Raw genomic sequence first — 16,976 nt, 5'->3', positions numbered from 1 at the left:
AAATCGTTCGCGTCATTTCGAGTTGAACCATTTGGAAGCCAAGCCGGGTCTACTATGACAGCCCCGCCGCCCGGTTTGATGATTGTGAATGATGACGAGACGCGATGGTGATGTTGTGGCCTTTTCCACACTCTCGCGCGCGCGCAAACACACACGCTTTCGCAGTGAGGTCTTTGAGTTGTGTATTATTTGATTTATTTTTCCGTTGCATAGCCTAATTCGGACCGACGACGACTGATGGAAATGGACCTGGGTTCAAAGTGTCCGCAGTACCTACACGATCGTCCGGCGATCGTTAGGAAACGGTTGAATGGCTTTTCGACGCGCAAGCAGCAGGTACCGGATCAGCAGCCAGCAGCGTCGAGCAATCACACGCAAGCGCGGATCGCGAGCAAGTTACGAATGGGGTCCTACGGAAGATTGATGACACGTTTGCTCGCCATTTCCTGGGCCATTAGCTTCAGGTTTTTCAAAATGGGATTTCATGAATGAAAGTTAAGTGAAAATGGAGATAGATGGGATTTACAATGACACATGTACGTATGCGTCCTTCCCAGACGGGTAATTTGTTGCTGGATATTAACTGTGTTACGAATCAAGCGGAAAGTGGGCTCACCGGTAGGAAAATTAAACGACAATAGCAGTGAGCAATGAACACGAAACTACCGGCTGATTACTGTAACAGTCATCGATTTTGTTGAACTCACATTTTCTAGGGGTCATTTCATCTTAGCAGAGCAAAACAATTACAGAACTATTACAGAATTTCAAAAGCAATCAAACCACTCATTCAGCTTTGGTTGAAATATTTACAACTTTGCCTTATATGCAATCACGATCAAATTGCAGAACAGAAAACCAGTAAAAACTACTAAATCTGAATACCCACGCCTCTACGTTATGACTTCAAAATGTTCAGGTCGTGCAAATAATGTTGAGTCAAATCAAAGTTTTTTATCAAATATCGGAAGCAAAGTTTAAAAGCATCGAAAAGTCGATCTCTCGATTGCCGTGCTCCTAACGCACTCGTTGACCAGTTACCTCCCATATCTTCTTTCTTTTCCTAATTTTGAGATTTGCACATTTAGTAATCTACTTTCCTAGACAACTAAATGGAAATTTTTCAATTTTTACGTACCTACATCACTGATTTCAAATATCCATAACGCAATACCAAATTTCATAGTGCTAACCCTTTCCATGAAAATTTAAACAAATTCTAGATTCTAGATCATCTAGAAAAACTATTGCACAAAATTGTCCACGGTGGTGGAAATTACCAAATAAAAGTCGAAAAACTATGTTTTATCCCATCGAGAACTTTCGAAGACCCTTTATCGTCCTTTATCGCAACTCTCAACCAACTAAAGCGAAACCTACCGGACGGTAATGAGACTACTAATCGCAATCGCGTATGTAACTGAGATCCACAAGAGCTCATTCACTGCAATTGACCAGCCTCGAAATTTATTATTTTGTTGCTTCTCAATAACAAACGAAAAATGCAATAGAAAAACGTGCTATTGTGATATATTGGCTTTGTTCGGCGGTTACAATTGTTCGGTTATTGCATAATCAAATCAAAAGAATACTTTAGAACCGTGGAGACCTTTATCTTGTTTTGGACCACTAAGTGCTAAGATAGTAAAAAAAATCTGCAGTTGTTAACAACTAGTTTTAGTCATTGACGTAACTAGGGGGGTTAGAAGGGGCTAAGCCCCCCTCCCCCTAGAAGACATTTAGCCCCCCCTAGAAAATTTAAGCTGGATTTTTAAATTTAAGAAAAAACTATAGTTAGATAACTTTACATAATAAAAACCTAAGAGTAATTTTTATATGCATCACAACTTAAAGTTCCTATGCATCAATGTACATTTAATTTTAAAATGCCAAGGAAATAAAATGGTCGAAAAAATGCCGGGGGCTATAGCCCCCCCTAGAAATGAGCGCTAGTTCCGCCAATGGTTTTAGTTAAAATAAACTTTAGTCGAATAAACTCAGTGACGATAAGCTAGCAGGTAAGCTTAGCCAATAAAGCTACGGCAGTTGGAATATGAGCAAACTTAGTGATTGGAATAGGAAGTCAGTGTCGTATGCTAACAGTCAAGAAGAACTCATGCAAATGCTGAGTGTTGACACTAAGAATATCCGTGCCAACCTAGAGCGTCCGTTCTCATGTGAGGGACGGCTCTTGACGGTAACTGCACTGCAACGTGGCATATTGTTCGAACGGCTTAGTAGAATTAGGCAGTTCGTTTTCTCAACTCAAAGAGCTTCTGCACTCCATGTTAGAAGCAGCTCACAACGGCGTCTGACCCGAAGTGGGCGGCTGAATTAGAAAACGTGTTGTTTTGAACGCAGGTGACAAGATGGAAGCTTGGTACCAAGAACTGCAGATTACTGAGTGGGGATCACTGCAGTATGCTGCTAAAGCCCGATGGTTTGACATAATGTTACTGCAAGAGATTTGTTGCAACAGCGAGAAGATGTGGAAGGTGATGGTAAGGTCCAATTTCAGCAAAGTGGTGAAACCAATAATGTTTTTTTTTAAATAATCGGCAAAATGCAAGATGGACTGATAAGCGATCAACGAGAGGACCTGTCTATTTCTTCAATTACAGTATCATCAACGTGCATAGCCCGCGCAAAGGTAGATTTGACGACAAAAAAGAAACGTTCTACGCCCAACTAAAGGCAACGTACACCACCAGATTTTTGCACATCCAAATCACCATCGGAGACATGAATACTTAGGTCTGTACGAAAATGAGAAACCGATATAGGGCCCTATACAGTTCACACCCACACGAACAACATCGGTTAGTGCTGCAAAAGCTTTGCAGTTCTCCGAAGCCCAGTGATCCGATACACTTCCTATCACCCCAAAGTTATCCACCTATAGATCATCTGAACAACGAACAATGAAGCGAGTCAAGGACGTTCTCATCAATGGTTTTCTCGTACTTAGCCAGCATTAATTTGTAATAATAGAAGTTTTTTACCAACGACGGAGGGAACGGTAGAGAAAAATAATGAAACAGATGTGTTGATAGTATCCTGAAGGACGGGACGTGAATGAGCGGCAAATTAGGAAAGTGAGGGTCATTGAAGCAACGTTTAAGAAATTGTGTACAATTCCCTTTTACTCAAGTTGGGGGACCCGTGGAACTATGATTCGAATCCACTTCTCCTCCCAGGCCCTGTGGATCGCAGATATGGGTGAACCTTTGAACCACGACGGACTGGATGAAAAGCAGAATCCACAACCCTTATTAAGCGTGCGACATATTTTAAACTTCAACCGCGGAGGAAGCGTTCTATGCGTAGCTGGAGGCAACATACGACAGGTTTTCGCCATGGGACATTAAGGTCGTCATCGGGGATATGAACTTCCAAACCGGTAGGGAAGCAATCTATAGACCAGTAACCGGGCCTCATACTCTACACACCGACATGACGACCGAAACACGAACAGCGATGCATCAACTTTGCAGTTTCACGAGGCCAGATGATCATAAGCATTTTCTTTCTCCGTGATGATATCCATATAACCACCTGGAAATCACCTGATCAACGAACACTGAACCAAATCGACCATATTCTCATCGATGGCCGGTTTTTTGGAACAACACTATCATACGCTTCCTACAGGGTGTGGATCGAATGATCGTCTAATAGCAGTATATGTGCACTCAAAACGACGGTCGACGGTATGCACCTCGGTTAAACATTCGTCAATTAGGCAATCCGCAAGTTGCGCACGTAGTGGATGAAGCCCTGACTTCCTCTGTCGGATGCTGTGATATGCTCGGAGGGTACGCTCGACCGCAAATGAAGCCGCAACCGTGGTACTAGGTGAAGAAATCTCGAATGCACGAAATGATTGGTTTGAAGGGAAAGTATCTAAGTATTGCCACGAGAAAGAATTTGGTCAAGTATCGACGAGCGCGGAATGAATTGACCACGATCCTGAGGAGAACGCCAGAAGGAGAATGAAGATCGAGAAGAGCTAGAACAACTATTTAGGGCTAATGAGACGCGTAAATTCTATGAGAAGGTGAACCAAGCTCATAAAGGTTGTACTCGAAGCCTGATATGTGTAGGTACGAGAAGGGAAACCTGGTCGCCAGGGCTGTCATTCGCTCTCACTATGCGCCCAATGTTTCAATATTATGCCTTGTCGCACAGGGCGATTCGGCAACACACCTCTACAGCTAATATGCACACAGCGTACGAGCGAAAGCGGAGTGGGAGCGAATTACAGCACTCGGTGAAAATCGCCCAGTGAGTGATCATCCAAACAGCACTTGGTGCTGCCCTTTGCCACACTCCGTGCGGAATTAACGGAAAAAAATTGTTTTGTATTTACAAATTTTCTGCCCTTTTAAAAGTGAAAATACACGCTGCACTGAACAACTAATATGGTCTATGTTAAGTTAGTACGGATCAGGCGACGCAACAGTAAAAATGTTTTTTTCAACCACACCACTTCAACTGGCCCAGCGCAGGGTGTACAATCCAGCCGCGCAGAGTGCGGCTCTTGGTGTGGCAAAGCACGCAGCAAATTTATCACACTGCGTTTGCGACTGCCTTTTCTTGGTGCGCGTAAAACACGAAAGAGCGTGTTTAGCAAAAGAGACACTGAAGGGAATTTGTGGGCGAACACACACCGCATGGCGAGTGTTGTGTTGTTTAAGAATGTGTGTCTTTTGGTCTGCGCTGCGGTTTATGCCACCTCTGCTGGTCGCAAACAAATGCGAGGTGAAAGCTTCTTTGATAGGCATTTCAATGACGATATAACAGAAGGATACGGAACGGAAGTTAGCCTAGGAGTACCCACAAACGATAACAGCGTACCGACTCTCGATGTCGAAGAGATCCGACAAGAAATGGGTTGAATAAAGAGTAATAGAGCCGCCGAAAAAGACCGTCTCCCGACAGAACTCTACAAAAAAGGCAAAGAACCACTAGCAATGACGCTCCACTCATAATAATAATTGGAGGAGGAAAAGCTTTTGGAGGAATGAATAGAAGATGTGATTTGTCCCAGCTGTAAAAAGGGCGATCGGCTTGATTAGGGCGCTCCTATATTTTGTTACGTCGCAATAGAATTCGTAAGACAGTATCAGGTGGGCTTAATGTGGGCCCGTACTACTATAGATCAAATTTTTACTCACCGATAAATCATCCCGCAATATTAGAAGTACAACGAGCCCACGCGTCATATTTTCGTAAATTTTTGGCCAGCACTCGATACAATCGAGCGCGAACAGCTATGGCAGATGATGTACGAGAACGGTTTTCCGGACGAATTGACGCGACTGATCAATGCTACCATGGAGCGAGTGACATGCGACGTGCGTGCTTCGGAAGCACTGTCGAGACCATTGGAATCGCACTGAGAGTGGCTGCAAGGAATTGGACTGTCCTGTATGTACGCATCGTCCTGTATCCAGCATCGGAATTGAAGGTGTGATCCATCCAGCGGACATTGGAATGAGAGATGGAGACGACCTCAACATCATTATTAGAAACCTTGGGACGGCGGAGGCAATCTACGCCTAACTAAAAACGGATGCTATGAAATTGGGTTACAAATTAATCCGTCGAAAATCAAATATATGTTAAGAAGAAGCTCCACAGAAAACAACGTTCTCCTCCCACGGACAGTGACTATTGACGGCGAACTAGAAATGGTTGATGAGTTCGTATCTCGAATCGAGGATCTCTCATCATCGACGACAATAGTGCGGATTCAACGACACTTTCAGACTGGAAGTCGAGCGTACTTTTCCCTCCGTAAGACATTTCGACCAAAGAGCATACGCCGCTGCCCAAAGCTGATGATGTATGTTACATACAGTATGTACAAAACGCCAATCAGAGTCTTCTACGAAATTGAGGTTGTAACTTTGCTTACGTAAGACATACGTATACACTGACCGCATTTGAACGAAAAGTGACGCGGACTATTTTTGGCGGAGTTCAAACGGAAAGCGCAGAATAACGTAGGCGTGAATCACGAACTGCAGGCAGAGAGATTCCCATCATGCACCTGGCGAAAGCTGGGAGACTCCGAGGGGACGGTCACGTCCCAAGGATGCCGGGCGATGTCAAAAAAGCGAAAAAGAGGCAAAAAGAGCAAGCCTGCGCTCAACGACAGGTGAAGTTGAAGAAAGTTCTTCAGTTGATGGAAGAATGACAAGTTAGCTGGAAAGGTTAAAACTATGGACCCAGTCAAATGTATGAATTGTGTGGGGGTTGAATGCCCTTGGTACAGAATAGCGCTCATCTGTGCATCAAAACATGCCTCGCGCAATGCACCATCTCGACAACTATACATTGTGCTACGGTCGCGATGATTGAGAATAGACTCAGAGGTGTAGGTGTATCATCGTTTCAATAATCATCGGTATCGTCTAGATTCCGACTGCGTCCAAAGACCTGACTACTGAGTCTGAGACGCATAAGTCGTCTGCTACTAGTTGAACGAGTATGACTTGGGCGCTTCTTCGTGGCAGTAATTTAGGCTTTCACAAATTGCATTATATAGGCCTTGTCATCAGCCAAAGTACGGAATCTGAGTATCAAGAACGAGTTTTCTAGCAGCTCGGTCACCTACATAAAATATGAAAGTATAAGAAGGGAAGTTCGTAGTTGTTCTTTCACAAGTAGCGAGCCAATGCGCACTGACATTGCGCTCCTTTATCCGAGCAGTGCTGATAACAAGTAGGTAAGGCCATGAGAAGTCAGAAGTTTGGAAATCTGATCATCGACGAGTGATCAGGTTGGTCAACGGTTGGTTCTATAAGCATCTTAATGCCAATATAATGGAAAGAGGTAGAGCGTAAGTTAACCTTAGTGCCGAACTATAGACGATTCCGCGAGAAACAGAGCCACCAAAAGGGCCCGATACCCGACAGGACCCTTCAATAATGGTAAGGTACTTCACGGATGAAAGGAGCGATTTGTCCCATCTACAAAAAACAGTGATCGGGTTGTTTACTGTTATTACCGCGGTATTACGTTGGTCAACATCGCCTACAAGGTACTCTGCCAAATTTAATTATGTCGTCTATCTCCAATTGCGAGAAAATTTGTAGGACAACGTACTTCGATAAATGTTTCCGAAACTCACGCGTCCGTTTGGATCGCGCAGATGCGTCTGATGTGGACTGTCCTGTTGGTTATTTAGTATTGCTAAATATTGAAAGGATAATGATCTATCGAATCACGAATTTTACCAAGAATAGCTTACTGTCAAGCTTCACAGATGTTTTACTAAAAGCTTTTTGGCAGACGAAGGCAATTAGAGCCAAACTAAAAGCTGTTATATAATAAGTAGAAACTCAAGAAGAAGCATGTTTCATCTCCAACGGACAATAACTACTGACGGCAATGAATTTTAAGGTGCAATTAGTCGTCATCGATTCTGCCAATTTCAAAAGTAGTTTTTTTGTTTGAAACAAATATACCAACAACAGTACGATATCAAGTCTTCTTACCCTCCGAAAGACGCTTAGATCCAGGCCGCCACACAAAGCTGACGACGTACAAAACGCTAATTAGACCGGTAGTCCTTCACGTACTCAAAACTGTAACATATTGCTTACGAAGGAACATACACATGTGTGCTATACTTTGCAAATTACAATTAACAAAGCATTTACCATACCACCATAAGCATAACAGGCTTGGCACGGTCGCTTTGATTCAATTTCGATTCATTTGACTGTGCCATCTCAGCCAAGCAAAATGTGAAAAAGATATGTATGGGACATTTGTAAAGCTAGTTGTCATGTGATGTGTTGTGCTAGCAGCATTATAACTCCGCAAATACAAAAGATGCAGCAAAGTGTTATACTGCAATATTGTAGACTATAACTATTTCTACAAATATCTTTTACATAACTCAAATTCTACTTGGCAGAGGCAATACAGTCAAATAAATCAAAATTTAATCAAAGTGGTTGTCGTCTCTATTCTGCATACCGATCGGACCTGTTCTGATCTAGAATTATATTCTAATCAGAATCAAACTATGTACTATCACAAACGCCAATAAGAATTCAGCATAGGGTTTCTGATCGGAACAAGCTCGATCGGAAAATCGAGACATGTCCTGCATGAGAGAAATAGATTTTATTCAATTAGACAAAATGGACAGAACTGGTAAATTCAGAAAAACCATACACAATAAAAATGATGAATCGTGAATACGGTACTTTGATACATAATGATCGTTTTATAACACATAGAACTGTGTGTAGTACCCAAAGTGACAAAATATAAATAACTTACCGTTTATCTACGTAAACATTATATAACAACACATTAAGTACCAATTTTTGTGGCTTAACCACAGACGATTCAATAAAAAGAACGCATAACTGTCAAAGCAATAAACAATAACAGTTCTTACCTGGAAGCTGTCGATTGCACGTCATTGTTGTTCGGGCTGAACCGTTCGCTCTTAATACTATTATTATTGCTATTGTTGGTGCTGCCGGTGCTGCTACTACTGCTCGTATTAATGATGCTACTGTTGTTGTTATTATTATTATTAACATTACTATTACTGATTTGGTTGGTACTATTACTCAAACTATTGCCACTGCCATCGAGCACGGAGCCCCCCGCACTGAGGCCGATTTCACCGTTGGCGGCCACCAGTCCACTGCCGTTAGTACTACCACTGATTGCACTAAGATCACCGGCGGCCAGCTGCGATTGGCCGTTTTTCATTAAGTTTAATTCCACCTCACCGGCAGAGGCGGCCACTGCAGCAGCGGCTCCGTTTCGGAACTTTTCGTAAAACGAACTAGCTGCCGCGGCCGCTGCAGCTGCTGCAGCCGCCGCCGCACTCCCCGTCGGAGAATTGAGATACTTTTTCCGATCGTAGATTCGCTCGCTCAGCATCTTGTCAAACGATTGCAATGCCGCCACTTGGTTGTTGAAGTTACTACTAGTGCTGTTATTATTATTGTTATTATTATTATTATTTAGCGCCGAATAATGACCGTCATCGCCATGAATTGGAGCGTGGTGCGAGGGTGAACTTCGGCAGCCGTTTCCGTTTTCCGGATGAGCCAGCTGCAGAGACCCACCGGCGGGTGGAGTGGATCTTCTTGGCGAGGCCTGAAAAGCCGCCGCCGCGGCTGCTGCCGCTGCCGTCGCCAGCGCTGCTACTGAACTCGCACCCAAGGCGGCCGTCAGAGCCGATTGCGATGGCGACAACGAAGATGATGACGACGGTGTTCCAGTGGAGGTCGGGGTGATTGATTTTCTTTTGCCACGATTTGCGGAGGGTAGCGTCTTGCCAACAGCGCCTTGAGTAGAATGAGCCGACGATGGCGACGAAGACGCCGATGATGACTGTGATTGATTTGATGACGATTGCTGCTGAAGCTGAAACCGTTGCTGTTGCTGTTGCTGATGTTGTTGCTGTTGCTGTTGCTGCTGCTGCTGCTGTTGCTGCTGAGGTAAGCCCAATGAAGGCGATCGTGCTGCCACGGAGGTTGCTTGTGGTAAATCTTCATTAACCGTTTCTCCTGCGAGAAAGAGAAAAGAAAAATTCCAAATTAGATCGATTTATGTTTTTATGTGTCTTTCTAAAGTGGTTATTGTGGAACCGATAAACGAATGTGTGGACGTAAGCGACACGCCACGAGAGTGCCGGGGGACAGTGACTTTTCTGGTGGCTGCGGAGTAAAGTTAGCGGAAAAATACCTCTTCGGTGGAAATGGGATTTCCCTCATCAATTGACCAAAGGATGGAGTGGGACAGGCTGCGTGTTACGGCTAACCTCGTGTGGGTTGGAGACTTGAGTTATGTTTATGGGTTACACTCATGGTTGGTTTTGGACTTCGAGTTAGCCAAATAAGAGGACTCGAAGGTGGATATTTGTTTAACTTGGATTTATCGACGTATTAAATCGACATATATATCTACAATCGACGTGCGGTTCAAAACATAATTTAAAATCATCGCTTCCCAATCTTTGTACAATGCTAATTTTTTGACTACTTATTTGTTGAACAGTATTAAAACTTCCCACCAACAAAAAAGTGAACAAATTACCTTTAATGCAAAGCATGCCATCTTCTGAACGATATTGGATCAAAACATAAGTTTGCTTCAGTGGTGAACTGCTCTTTTCAACGATTGAAACCAGGAAATAAAAAAACATTAGGTTTTTAATGGCAATTAAGCCTACAAATCTGGGACTTGCGGGTCAAAATTATTTACGAGACACGGGTTCGAGCGATTGTGAAAAACATGTTTGATGTTTTGACAGTTAATATTTTCGATCCCGCGAACAAAACAAGTTATGGGTTTTCTATATGGTTTTGACAGTTTCAGTAATTTTCGCCAGGACCGATCTGTGCCTTGGATCTCGACTAGCGAATCAATGAAGAGCAGAAAAAGGGGACTACATAGTCGTCTGAAGACGCTGTGATCAACTAAATACATAATGAACGCATAATTAAGTTAATTTATGCGCCAATATAGTGACCGCTTCAATTTTGGGGGTCACGATTTTTCTCCGTTCCCGTTTTACGAGTAGCCTGAAGCTTTAAAGTTTTTTATTCGAAAAAAAAAATAGATTATAATTTTATGACACTCTAATCTTGAGACACTTTTTTGCTGCCCATTCGTAGCGAAACTGGTCCAAAACCAGTTCGTTCGAAAAGTTCAACCAAATGTCAGGATCCAGTTTGTGATGGAACCATTCAATTTTAGTCTATTTTTTCATTTCGAATTTTAAAAATAAGCTACATGAGACGCACACAAATCACTATATCAATTACCCACTATCTTGCATAGAATTGTTATTATTTTGTTGTGCTTTTATTTCTGTGTTGTATCTAAACACCGTAGGCAGTTTTGCATTCTTTTTCCCAGGTATAGTTACGAGAATTTTTTAGTTGCATTATTATTATATTTGCCTCGTACAAATAAAAAGTGCCTCTTACGAGTCATTTGTATTTGATGTATCCGTTCGTTGGCCTAGAATTAACCCTCTAACGGGTAAGGCCGTCTGTAGACGGCCTTCGCTTTTGGAACTCCAGAGCCGCATACGAAATTTGTTTTAAATTGACAATATGCAAAATGTGTTCAAAACAGCTTTCTTCACATTTTGATATTAATATCGCAACATTCTGACTATGCATTCAAAAGTTATCATTTTTCAAAAACAAAAATTCCGAAAAATTTCGAAAATAATTAATGCACGAATATTTCCTTTTTTACTTTTGATGAAAAAGCACATCTAGAACGAAATGATTGACCTTAAAATTTTTCTATGAGTAAATTTCATGCTTTATATCAATTTTGCAATGCATTTGAATTGAAAAAATATCTAGGTAGAGCGTTAGACATGAAAAACGAAAAAGAGAAATTGGACTTTTTCTAACCTGGCGCTCCTCCAGATAATTATTTTTGCATGAAAATCAGAACTTAAGGTTCTTTTGTGTGTACTTTCATGATAAAACAGTCATTAGCTTGATCGCATCGTTTTTACGATGTTGCCCGTTAGAGGGTTAATTACCTACTGTTGATTTTATTTACAGAATAAGTAGCAATAACTATCAGTGTTTTTCAGACATGTTTAACTAAAAATGGGTTAATCACAGATGTGTCTGCATATTTTTCGTTTAGAGTGTATTGAAACGTCAACACAGCTTGCAAGTTTGTTTTGAATTTTTATTCGTTCAAGAGTCATGGTAATCACGCAAAATGGACGCAAAACGGGCACTTGTAATAAATTTGTTTTTGAAAAATTTTCGACCGTGTGATATATTAAAGAAGCTGAAGCCACTCGGAATTAATGAAAGATTTATATTTCGTGCCATCACGCAATCAAGGAAACCGGTTCTTGGAAAATACTCCCCAAACCTAGCCGTAAACGCACTGAAGGCGGAAACCATCAAACGAGGAAGAGAGCGAATTCAACGGAAACCAGATCAGTTTAGACCAAGAAAGCCATGAAACCTATTATGAAAGATTATCTTCAATTGTTTCCATACAAAAAACAACCGGTGCACGGTTTGGCTGAAAAGTAAAAGGTTGCAAAAGTCGCAAGATATCGGCAGCTGCTCAAGGGTGATTATGAAATTCTGTTTTCGGACGAAAAAATGTTCCTGCTTCAGAATCACGCCTACCAACAAAATAATCGGATATATGCAGCACATTTTTCTGATATTCCTCCTGACAAACTGACTGTTCGAAGGTGCTAGAACGATTCCAGGGCGATGGTATAGCAATGTTTCTACGAAAATTTGATGGTTCTTAGTGTTAAAATCAACACTAACATATCTATAATGTTTTGAAGAACCATTTGCTTCCAATCCGGCTGGTAAACGGCTGGGTAATGCCATCGGTGTCTTGTGCACTGGGCATAAAATAGACCCCGCAGTGGTCCACAGCCTCTTACCCAGCAACTCCTACCCCTACCCCTCCTCGTGGTACCAGCCGGGATACGAGCAATCTCAGTGGAGATCGGGTTGCCAGCCCCGGTGGAAACCAAGGTCGTACTGACAGGGGAGGAGGACTCCTTCGAGCTACGTTGGCCCTCCGGCGATACTGTGGGGTTGGTTGCGGGCTTTGCAAGCCTGAACCACTAAAAAAATCAAAGCAATGGGCTCCATAAGTAATAATAAAAACTCTAATCGGAACAATCGGCAAAGACCCAGGCGACGAAAACGGACTAACGATTGGCAATTAGGAACATGGAACTGTCGGTCTCTAAATTTCCTCGGAAGTACCCACGTGCTTTCTAAAGAAGTGAAGAGCCGCAAGTTCGACATCGTAGCGCTGCAGGAGGTATGCTGGAAAGGAACGATGGTACGTACGTATAAAGATGGTCATACCATCTACCAGAGCTGCGGCAATACATACGAGCTGGGCACAGCTTTTATAGTGAGGGGCGAGATGCAGAAGCGGGTGATCGGGTGGTGGCCGATCAACCCCCGAATGTGCAGATTAAGAATCAAGGGCCGATTCTTTAATATTAGCATAATTAACGTGCACAGCCCTCACCTCGGAAGTACCGAGGATGACAAAGACGAATTCTACGCGCAGTTGGAGCGTGAATACGACCGCTGCCCAAGACATGATGTCAAAATTATCATCGGCGACTGCAATGCTCAGGTTGGTCAGGAGGAGGAATTCAAACCGGTGATTGGACGGTTCAGCGCTCACCCTCAAACGAACGAAAACGGCCTAAGACTTGTCGACTTCGCCGCCTCCAAGAACATGGCCATACGTAGTACCTTCTTCCAGCATAGCTTCTACCCTCGGTACACCTGGAGATCACCCAACCAGATAGAATCACAAATCGACCACGCTTTGATAGATGGTCAGCGCTTTTCAGACATTATCGACGTCAGAACCTATCCGGGCGCTAACATTGATTTGGATCACTTCCTAGTGATGGTAAGGATACGTCAAAAACTATCTGTTGTAAACAACATACGATACCGGCACCCGCCACGGTATAATCTAGCGCGACTGAAGCAACCGGAGGTCGCCGAAAACTACGCGTTATCTCTCGAAACCGCGCTGCCGGAAGAGGGTGAGCTGGATGAAGCCCCTCTTGAGGACTGTTGGAATGGCGTGAAAACAGTTATTAACAGCGTAGCGTAGAACGTCCTAGGCCGTGCGGCACCGAATCGACGTAACGATTGGTTTGACGAGGAATGCCAGCAGATATTGGCTGAGAAGAACGCAGCGCGGGTACAAATGCTGCGTAGAGCCACCTGTCAGAATGTGGAGCGATACAAACAGAAGCGGAGGCAGCAAACCCGACTCTTCAAGGTGAAAAAGCGCCACCAAGAGGAGAAGGAATGCGAAGAACTCGAACAGCTGTACCGCTTTCACGACACACGGAAGTTCTATCAGAGACTCAACGGATCTCGCAAAGGCTTTGTGCGTCGGGGCGAAATGTGCAGAGATAAAGATGGAGGTATCTTGACTGACGACCGAGCGGTGATCGAAAGGTGGAAGCAGCACTACGATGAACACCTGAAGGGCGTGCAGGCGGGTGACCATGATAGCGGAGGAAGTGACCACATTGGTGTAGCAAGCAACGAAGATGTGCCACCCTCATCGATAAGGGGAGTTAAAGAAGCCATCCAGCGGCTGAAGAACAACAAAGCTGCGGGAAAGGATGGCATTGGAGCGGAACGTATTAAAATGGGCCCGGACAAGTTGGTCGGCTGTCTGCATCAACTGATTGTCAAGATTTGGGATACGGAACGACTACCGGAGGAGTGGAAAGACGGGGTTATCTGCCCTGTCTACAAGAAAGGTGATAAGCTGGATTGTGAGAACTACCGAGCAATCACTATCCTGAATGCCGCCTACAAAGTGCTGTCCCAAGTCATCTTTCATCGACTATCGCCAATAGCCAATAGATTTGTGGGAAGTTACCAGGCCGGCTTCATGGAGGATCGGTCTACAACGGACCAAATCTTCAACCTGCGGCAGATCCTCCAGAAGTGCCGCGAATTACGAGTCCCCACGCACTACCTGTTCATTGATTTCAAAGCCGCAATATTTGAAGCGGTGGAAGATCAGTACACCAGACTAAAACGCGAAGTAGAGAAGATTGGATTAAAGATAAATACGTGTAAAACGAAGTATACGCTGGCGGGCGGGACCGAACGCAACAGGGCCCGCTTGGGCAGTACCGTGGTAACCGACGGGGATGAGTTCGAGGTAGTCAACGAGTTCGTATAACTTGGCTCACTGACAACAGAGGACAACAATACCAGCCGTGAGATTAAAAGACCTATTATCAGCGGAAGTCGGGCTTGCTACGAACTCCATAAACACTTGTGATCGAACAATTTGAGCCCCCCCGCACAAGTGCACACTGTACAAAACGCTAATTAGACCGGTTGTCCTCTACGGGCACGAAATGTGAACACTGCTAGAAGAGGATCTACGAGCACTCGGAGTTTTCGAACGGCAGGTGCTAAGAACCATCTTTGGCGGAGTGCAAGAGAACGGTGTATGGAGGCGAAGAATGAATCACGAGCTCGCACATCTCTACGGCGAACCAACTATTCAGAAAGTGGTTAAAGCTGAACGGATACATTGGACAGGACATGTTGCTAGAATGCCGAACAACTATCCTGCAAAAATGGTTTTCGCATCAAATCCGGTAGGAACAAGACGAAGAGGGGCACAGCGAGCGAGCTGGCAAGACCAGGTGGAGCGAGATCTGGCGAGCACTGGGTGCCCGTGGAACTGGAGACCAGCTGCCGTGGACCGAAATAGATGGAGATTATACTGCGCAGGCCTTGTCGTAAGGCGTTAGGCCAATTAAGTAAGTAAGTACGTTGCTTCCAATCGTCAACAAATACATACTGCTTCCAGCAAGATTTTGCACCGTCTCACCAGGTGCCTGATTTGAGTACTCTCGACTTCTATGCATGGGCTTACATGCTAAGCAAACTAGGAAGCACTAAAGAATTGACTGTGAATAGTTTCAAGCAACGTTTGGAGAAGATTTGGGATGAAGTGCCTCAGGATATCGTGCGTGCCAGCTGTAACACTTTTCAACAACTGCCAGTTACTGCAAAAGGAAAAAGATTTGACTTGGACTAATTCAAGACAACTGTTAAGGATATACTTTACACGAAATACACTTAAAATTAAAATTTATGCAATTTATGTGGCCATTTACTATGACAATTATTACCACTCAGTCAATCTTTAACATTCAATCAAACAAATGGACAAAGCAGAGATTATTCGAGTTTTATGCAGAAATAACAGGCAATCATTGCATCCCTCGTTTTCTTCTGGCCAAATACCCAATCTAATCTATTTTATGTACGTACTTACAAGCTCCCGCTCCGAGGCTATGATCGAACGCAGCCACCTGAGAAGAGGAAAAGTTCAATAGTTCACGGGGCTCTCGAAAAGCGTTTAAAAATAGTTAAAATTCTGATGAACATTCCTCCCCAGCTTGAAAGGCGGAACTTCACGGCTGTCTGAAATCGCTGGAATTTCATACTTAGCTCTGACTGACCCGGCCGGCGCAACATGTACTACGACAGCAGCAGCGTACCGCTTCCAATGCTGGAAAAATGCCCATTATGACGTGAAATGACTTGCCGAATCCTCCTCCCATATGTGGGGAAACCAGAGATGCGATCAGAGGTAATTCCGCTGCCCAAACGCAACTGCTGCCGTCTGTCCCTTTCCCCGGGTAGCGTATGATCGGCAAGACAGACCGTGTGTAAATAGGAAAAAAGTATATAGTTATGGAATATTAAATGAAATTGAGATTGCTTCCGAAATCGCGCTTTTTTGTTGTATTTTGGTTTTGTTATTTCTCCGCTGCTGCGGTCTTTCGGTAGGGTCTCGAACGCCAAACTATCTGGGCGAGCAATTTTGTGATTTACGGTTGTTTCGTTGCAGCATCGGAGCAGGAAATTACTTTCTCACACCTTTTAATTTTCGATAAAGATCCAATTTATTCACGGGTGATAATGAAGAGATTTAAGTACGCGTTATTTCTCTCCTTTTGGTTTGCCGATTCTACGCCTACCTTCAGATTTGTGAACTAATCTCACTCCGCGGAAATTGGTTGAAGGTGATTCGGTAACCCCTAGTCGAGAGCTGGCTTGGTGGTAAAATAGGAAATCGTTCTACAAACTGCGCGAACACCCAGCCATCGAATGTCAAATGATGATGGTGATGATCATGATGATGATGATGATGATGATGGCGGTGGTCATGATCAAGGGGGAAGTAACTGTTTTGGATTCTCCCGTCGTGTTTTAGGTAACCAGCGGCAGCTATGCCCGCTGGGATCGAAAGAAAATCGACACCTGACGATAGCCTCCCAGCTGAGTGGCAGCGAAGATTCGCGCCGATCTGAAAGGCCTAGTTCCGTAGATTGATCTTGGCGATTCCATATGTTTCAGGCTGATGTTTGCTTGGCTGAACACGAGGTTTTA

General features: G+C 43.8%; 1 protein-coding gene across 2 annotated transcripts in view; it reads right to left on the bottom strand.

Annotated features, from left to right (window-relative positions):
• Positions 1 to 16,976, bottom strand: part of LOC128741835 (probable serine/threonine-protein kinase DDB_G0267686) — a 282,954-nt gene that overhangs the window by 126,306 nt on the left and 139,672 nt on the right. For both annotated transcript variants that reach the window (XM_053837920.1, XM_053837921.1), the window contains one exon: positions 8,423 to 9,551. In XM_053837920.1, coding sequence (XP_053693895.1) covers positions 8,423 to 9,551 — 1,129 coding nt within the window. The remainder of the gene's footprint in view (positions 1 to 8,422; positions 9,552 to 16,976) is intronic.

Source organism: Sabethes cyaneus, chromosome 3, assembly GCF_943734655.1.
Source record: "Sabethes cyaneus chromosome 3, idSabCyanKW18_F2, whole genome shotgun sequence".
Lineage (NCBI taxonomy): Eukaryota > Metazoa > Arthropoda > Insecta > Diptera > Culicidae > Sabethes > Sabethes cyaneus.
Note: the sequence above shows the minus strand (reverse complement) of the source record. Positions and strands in the feature narration are given on the sequence as shown.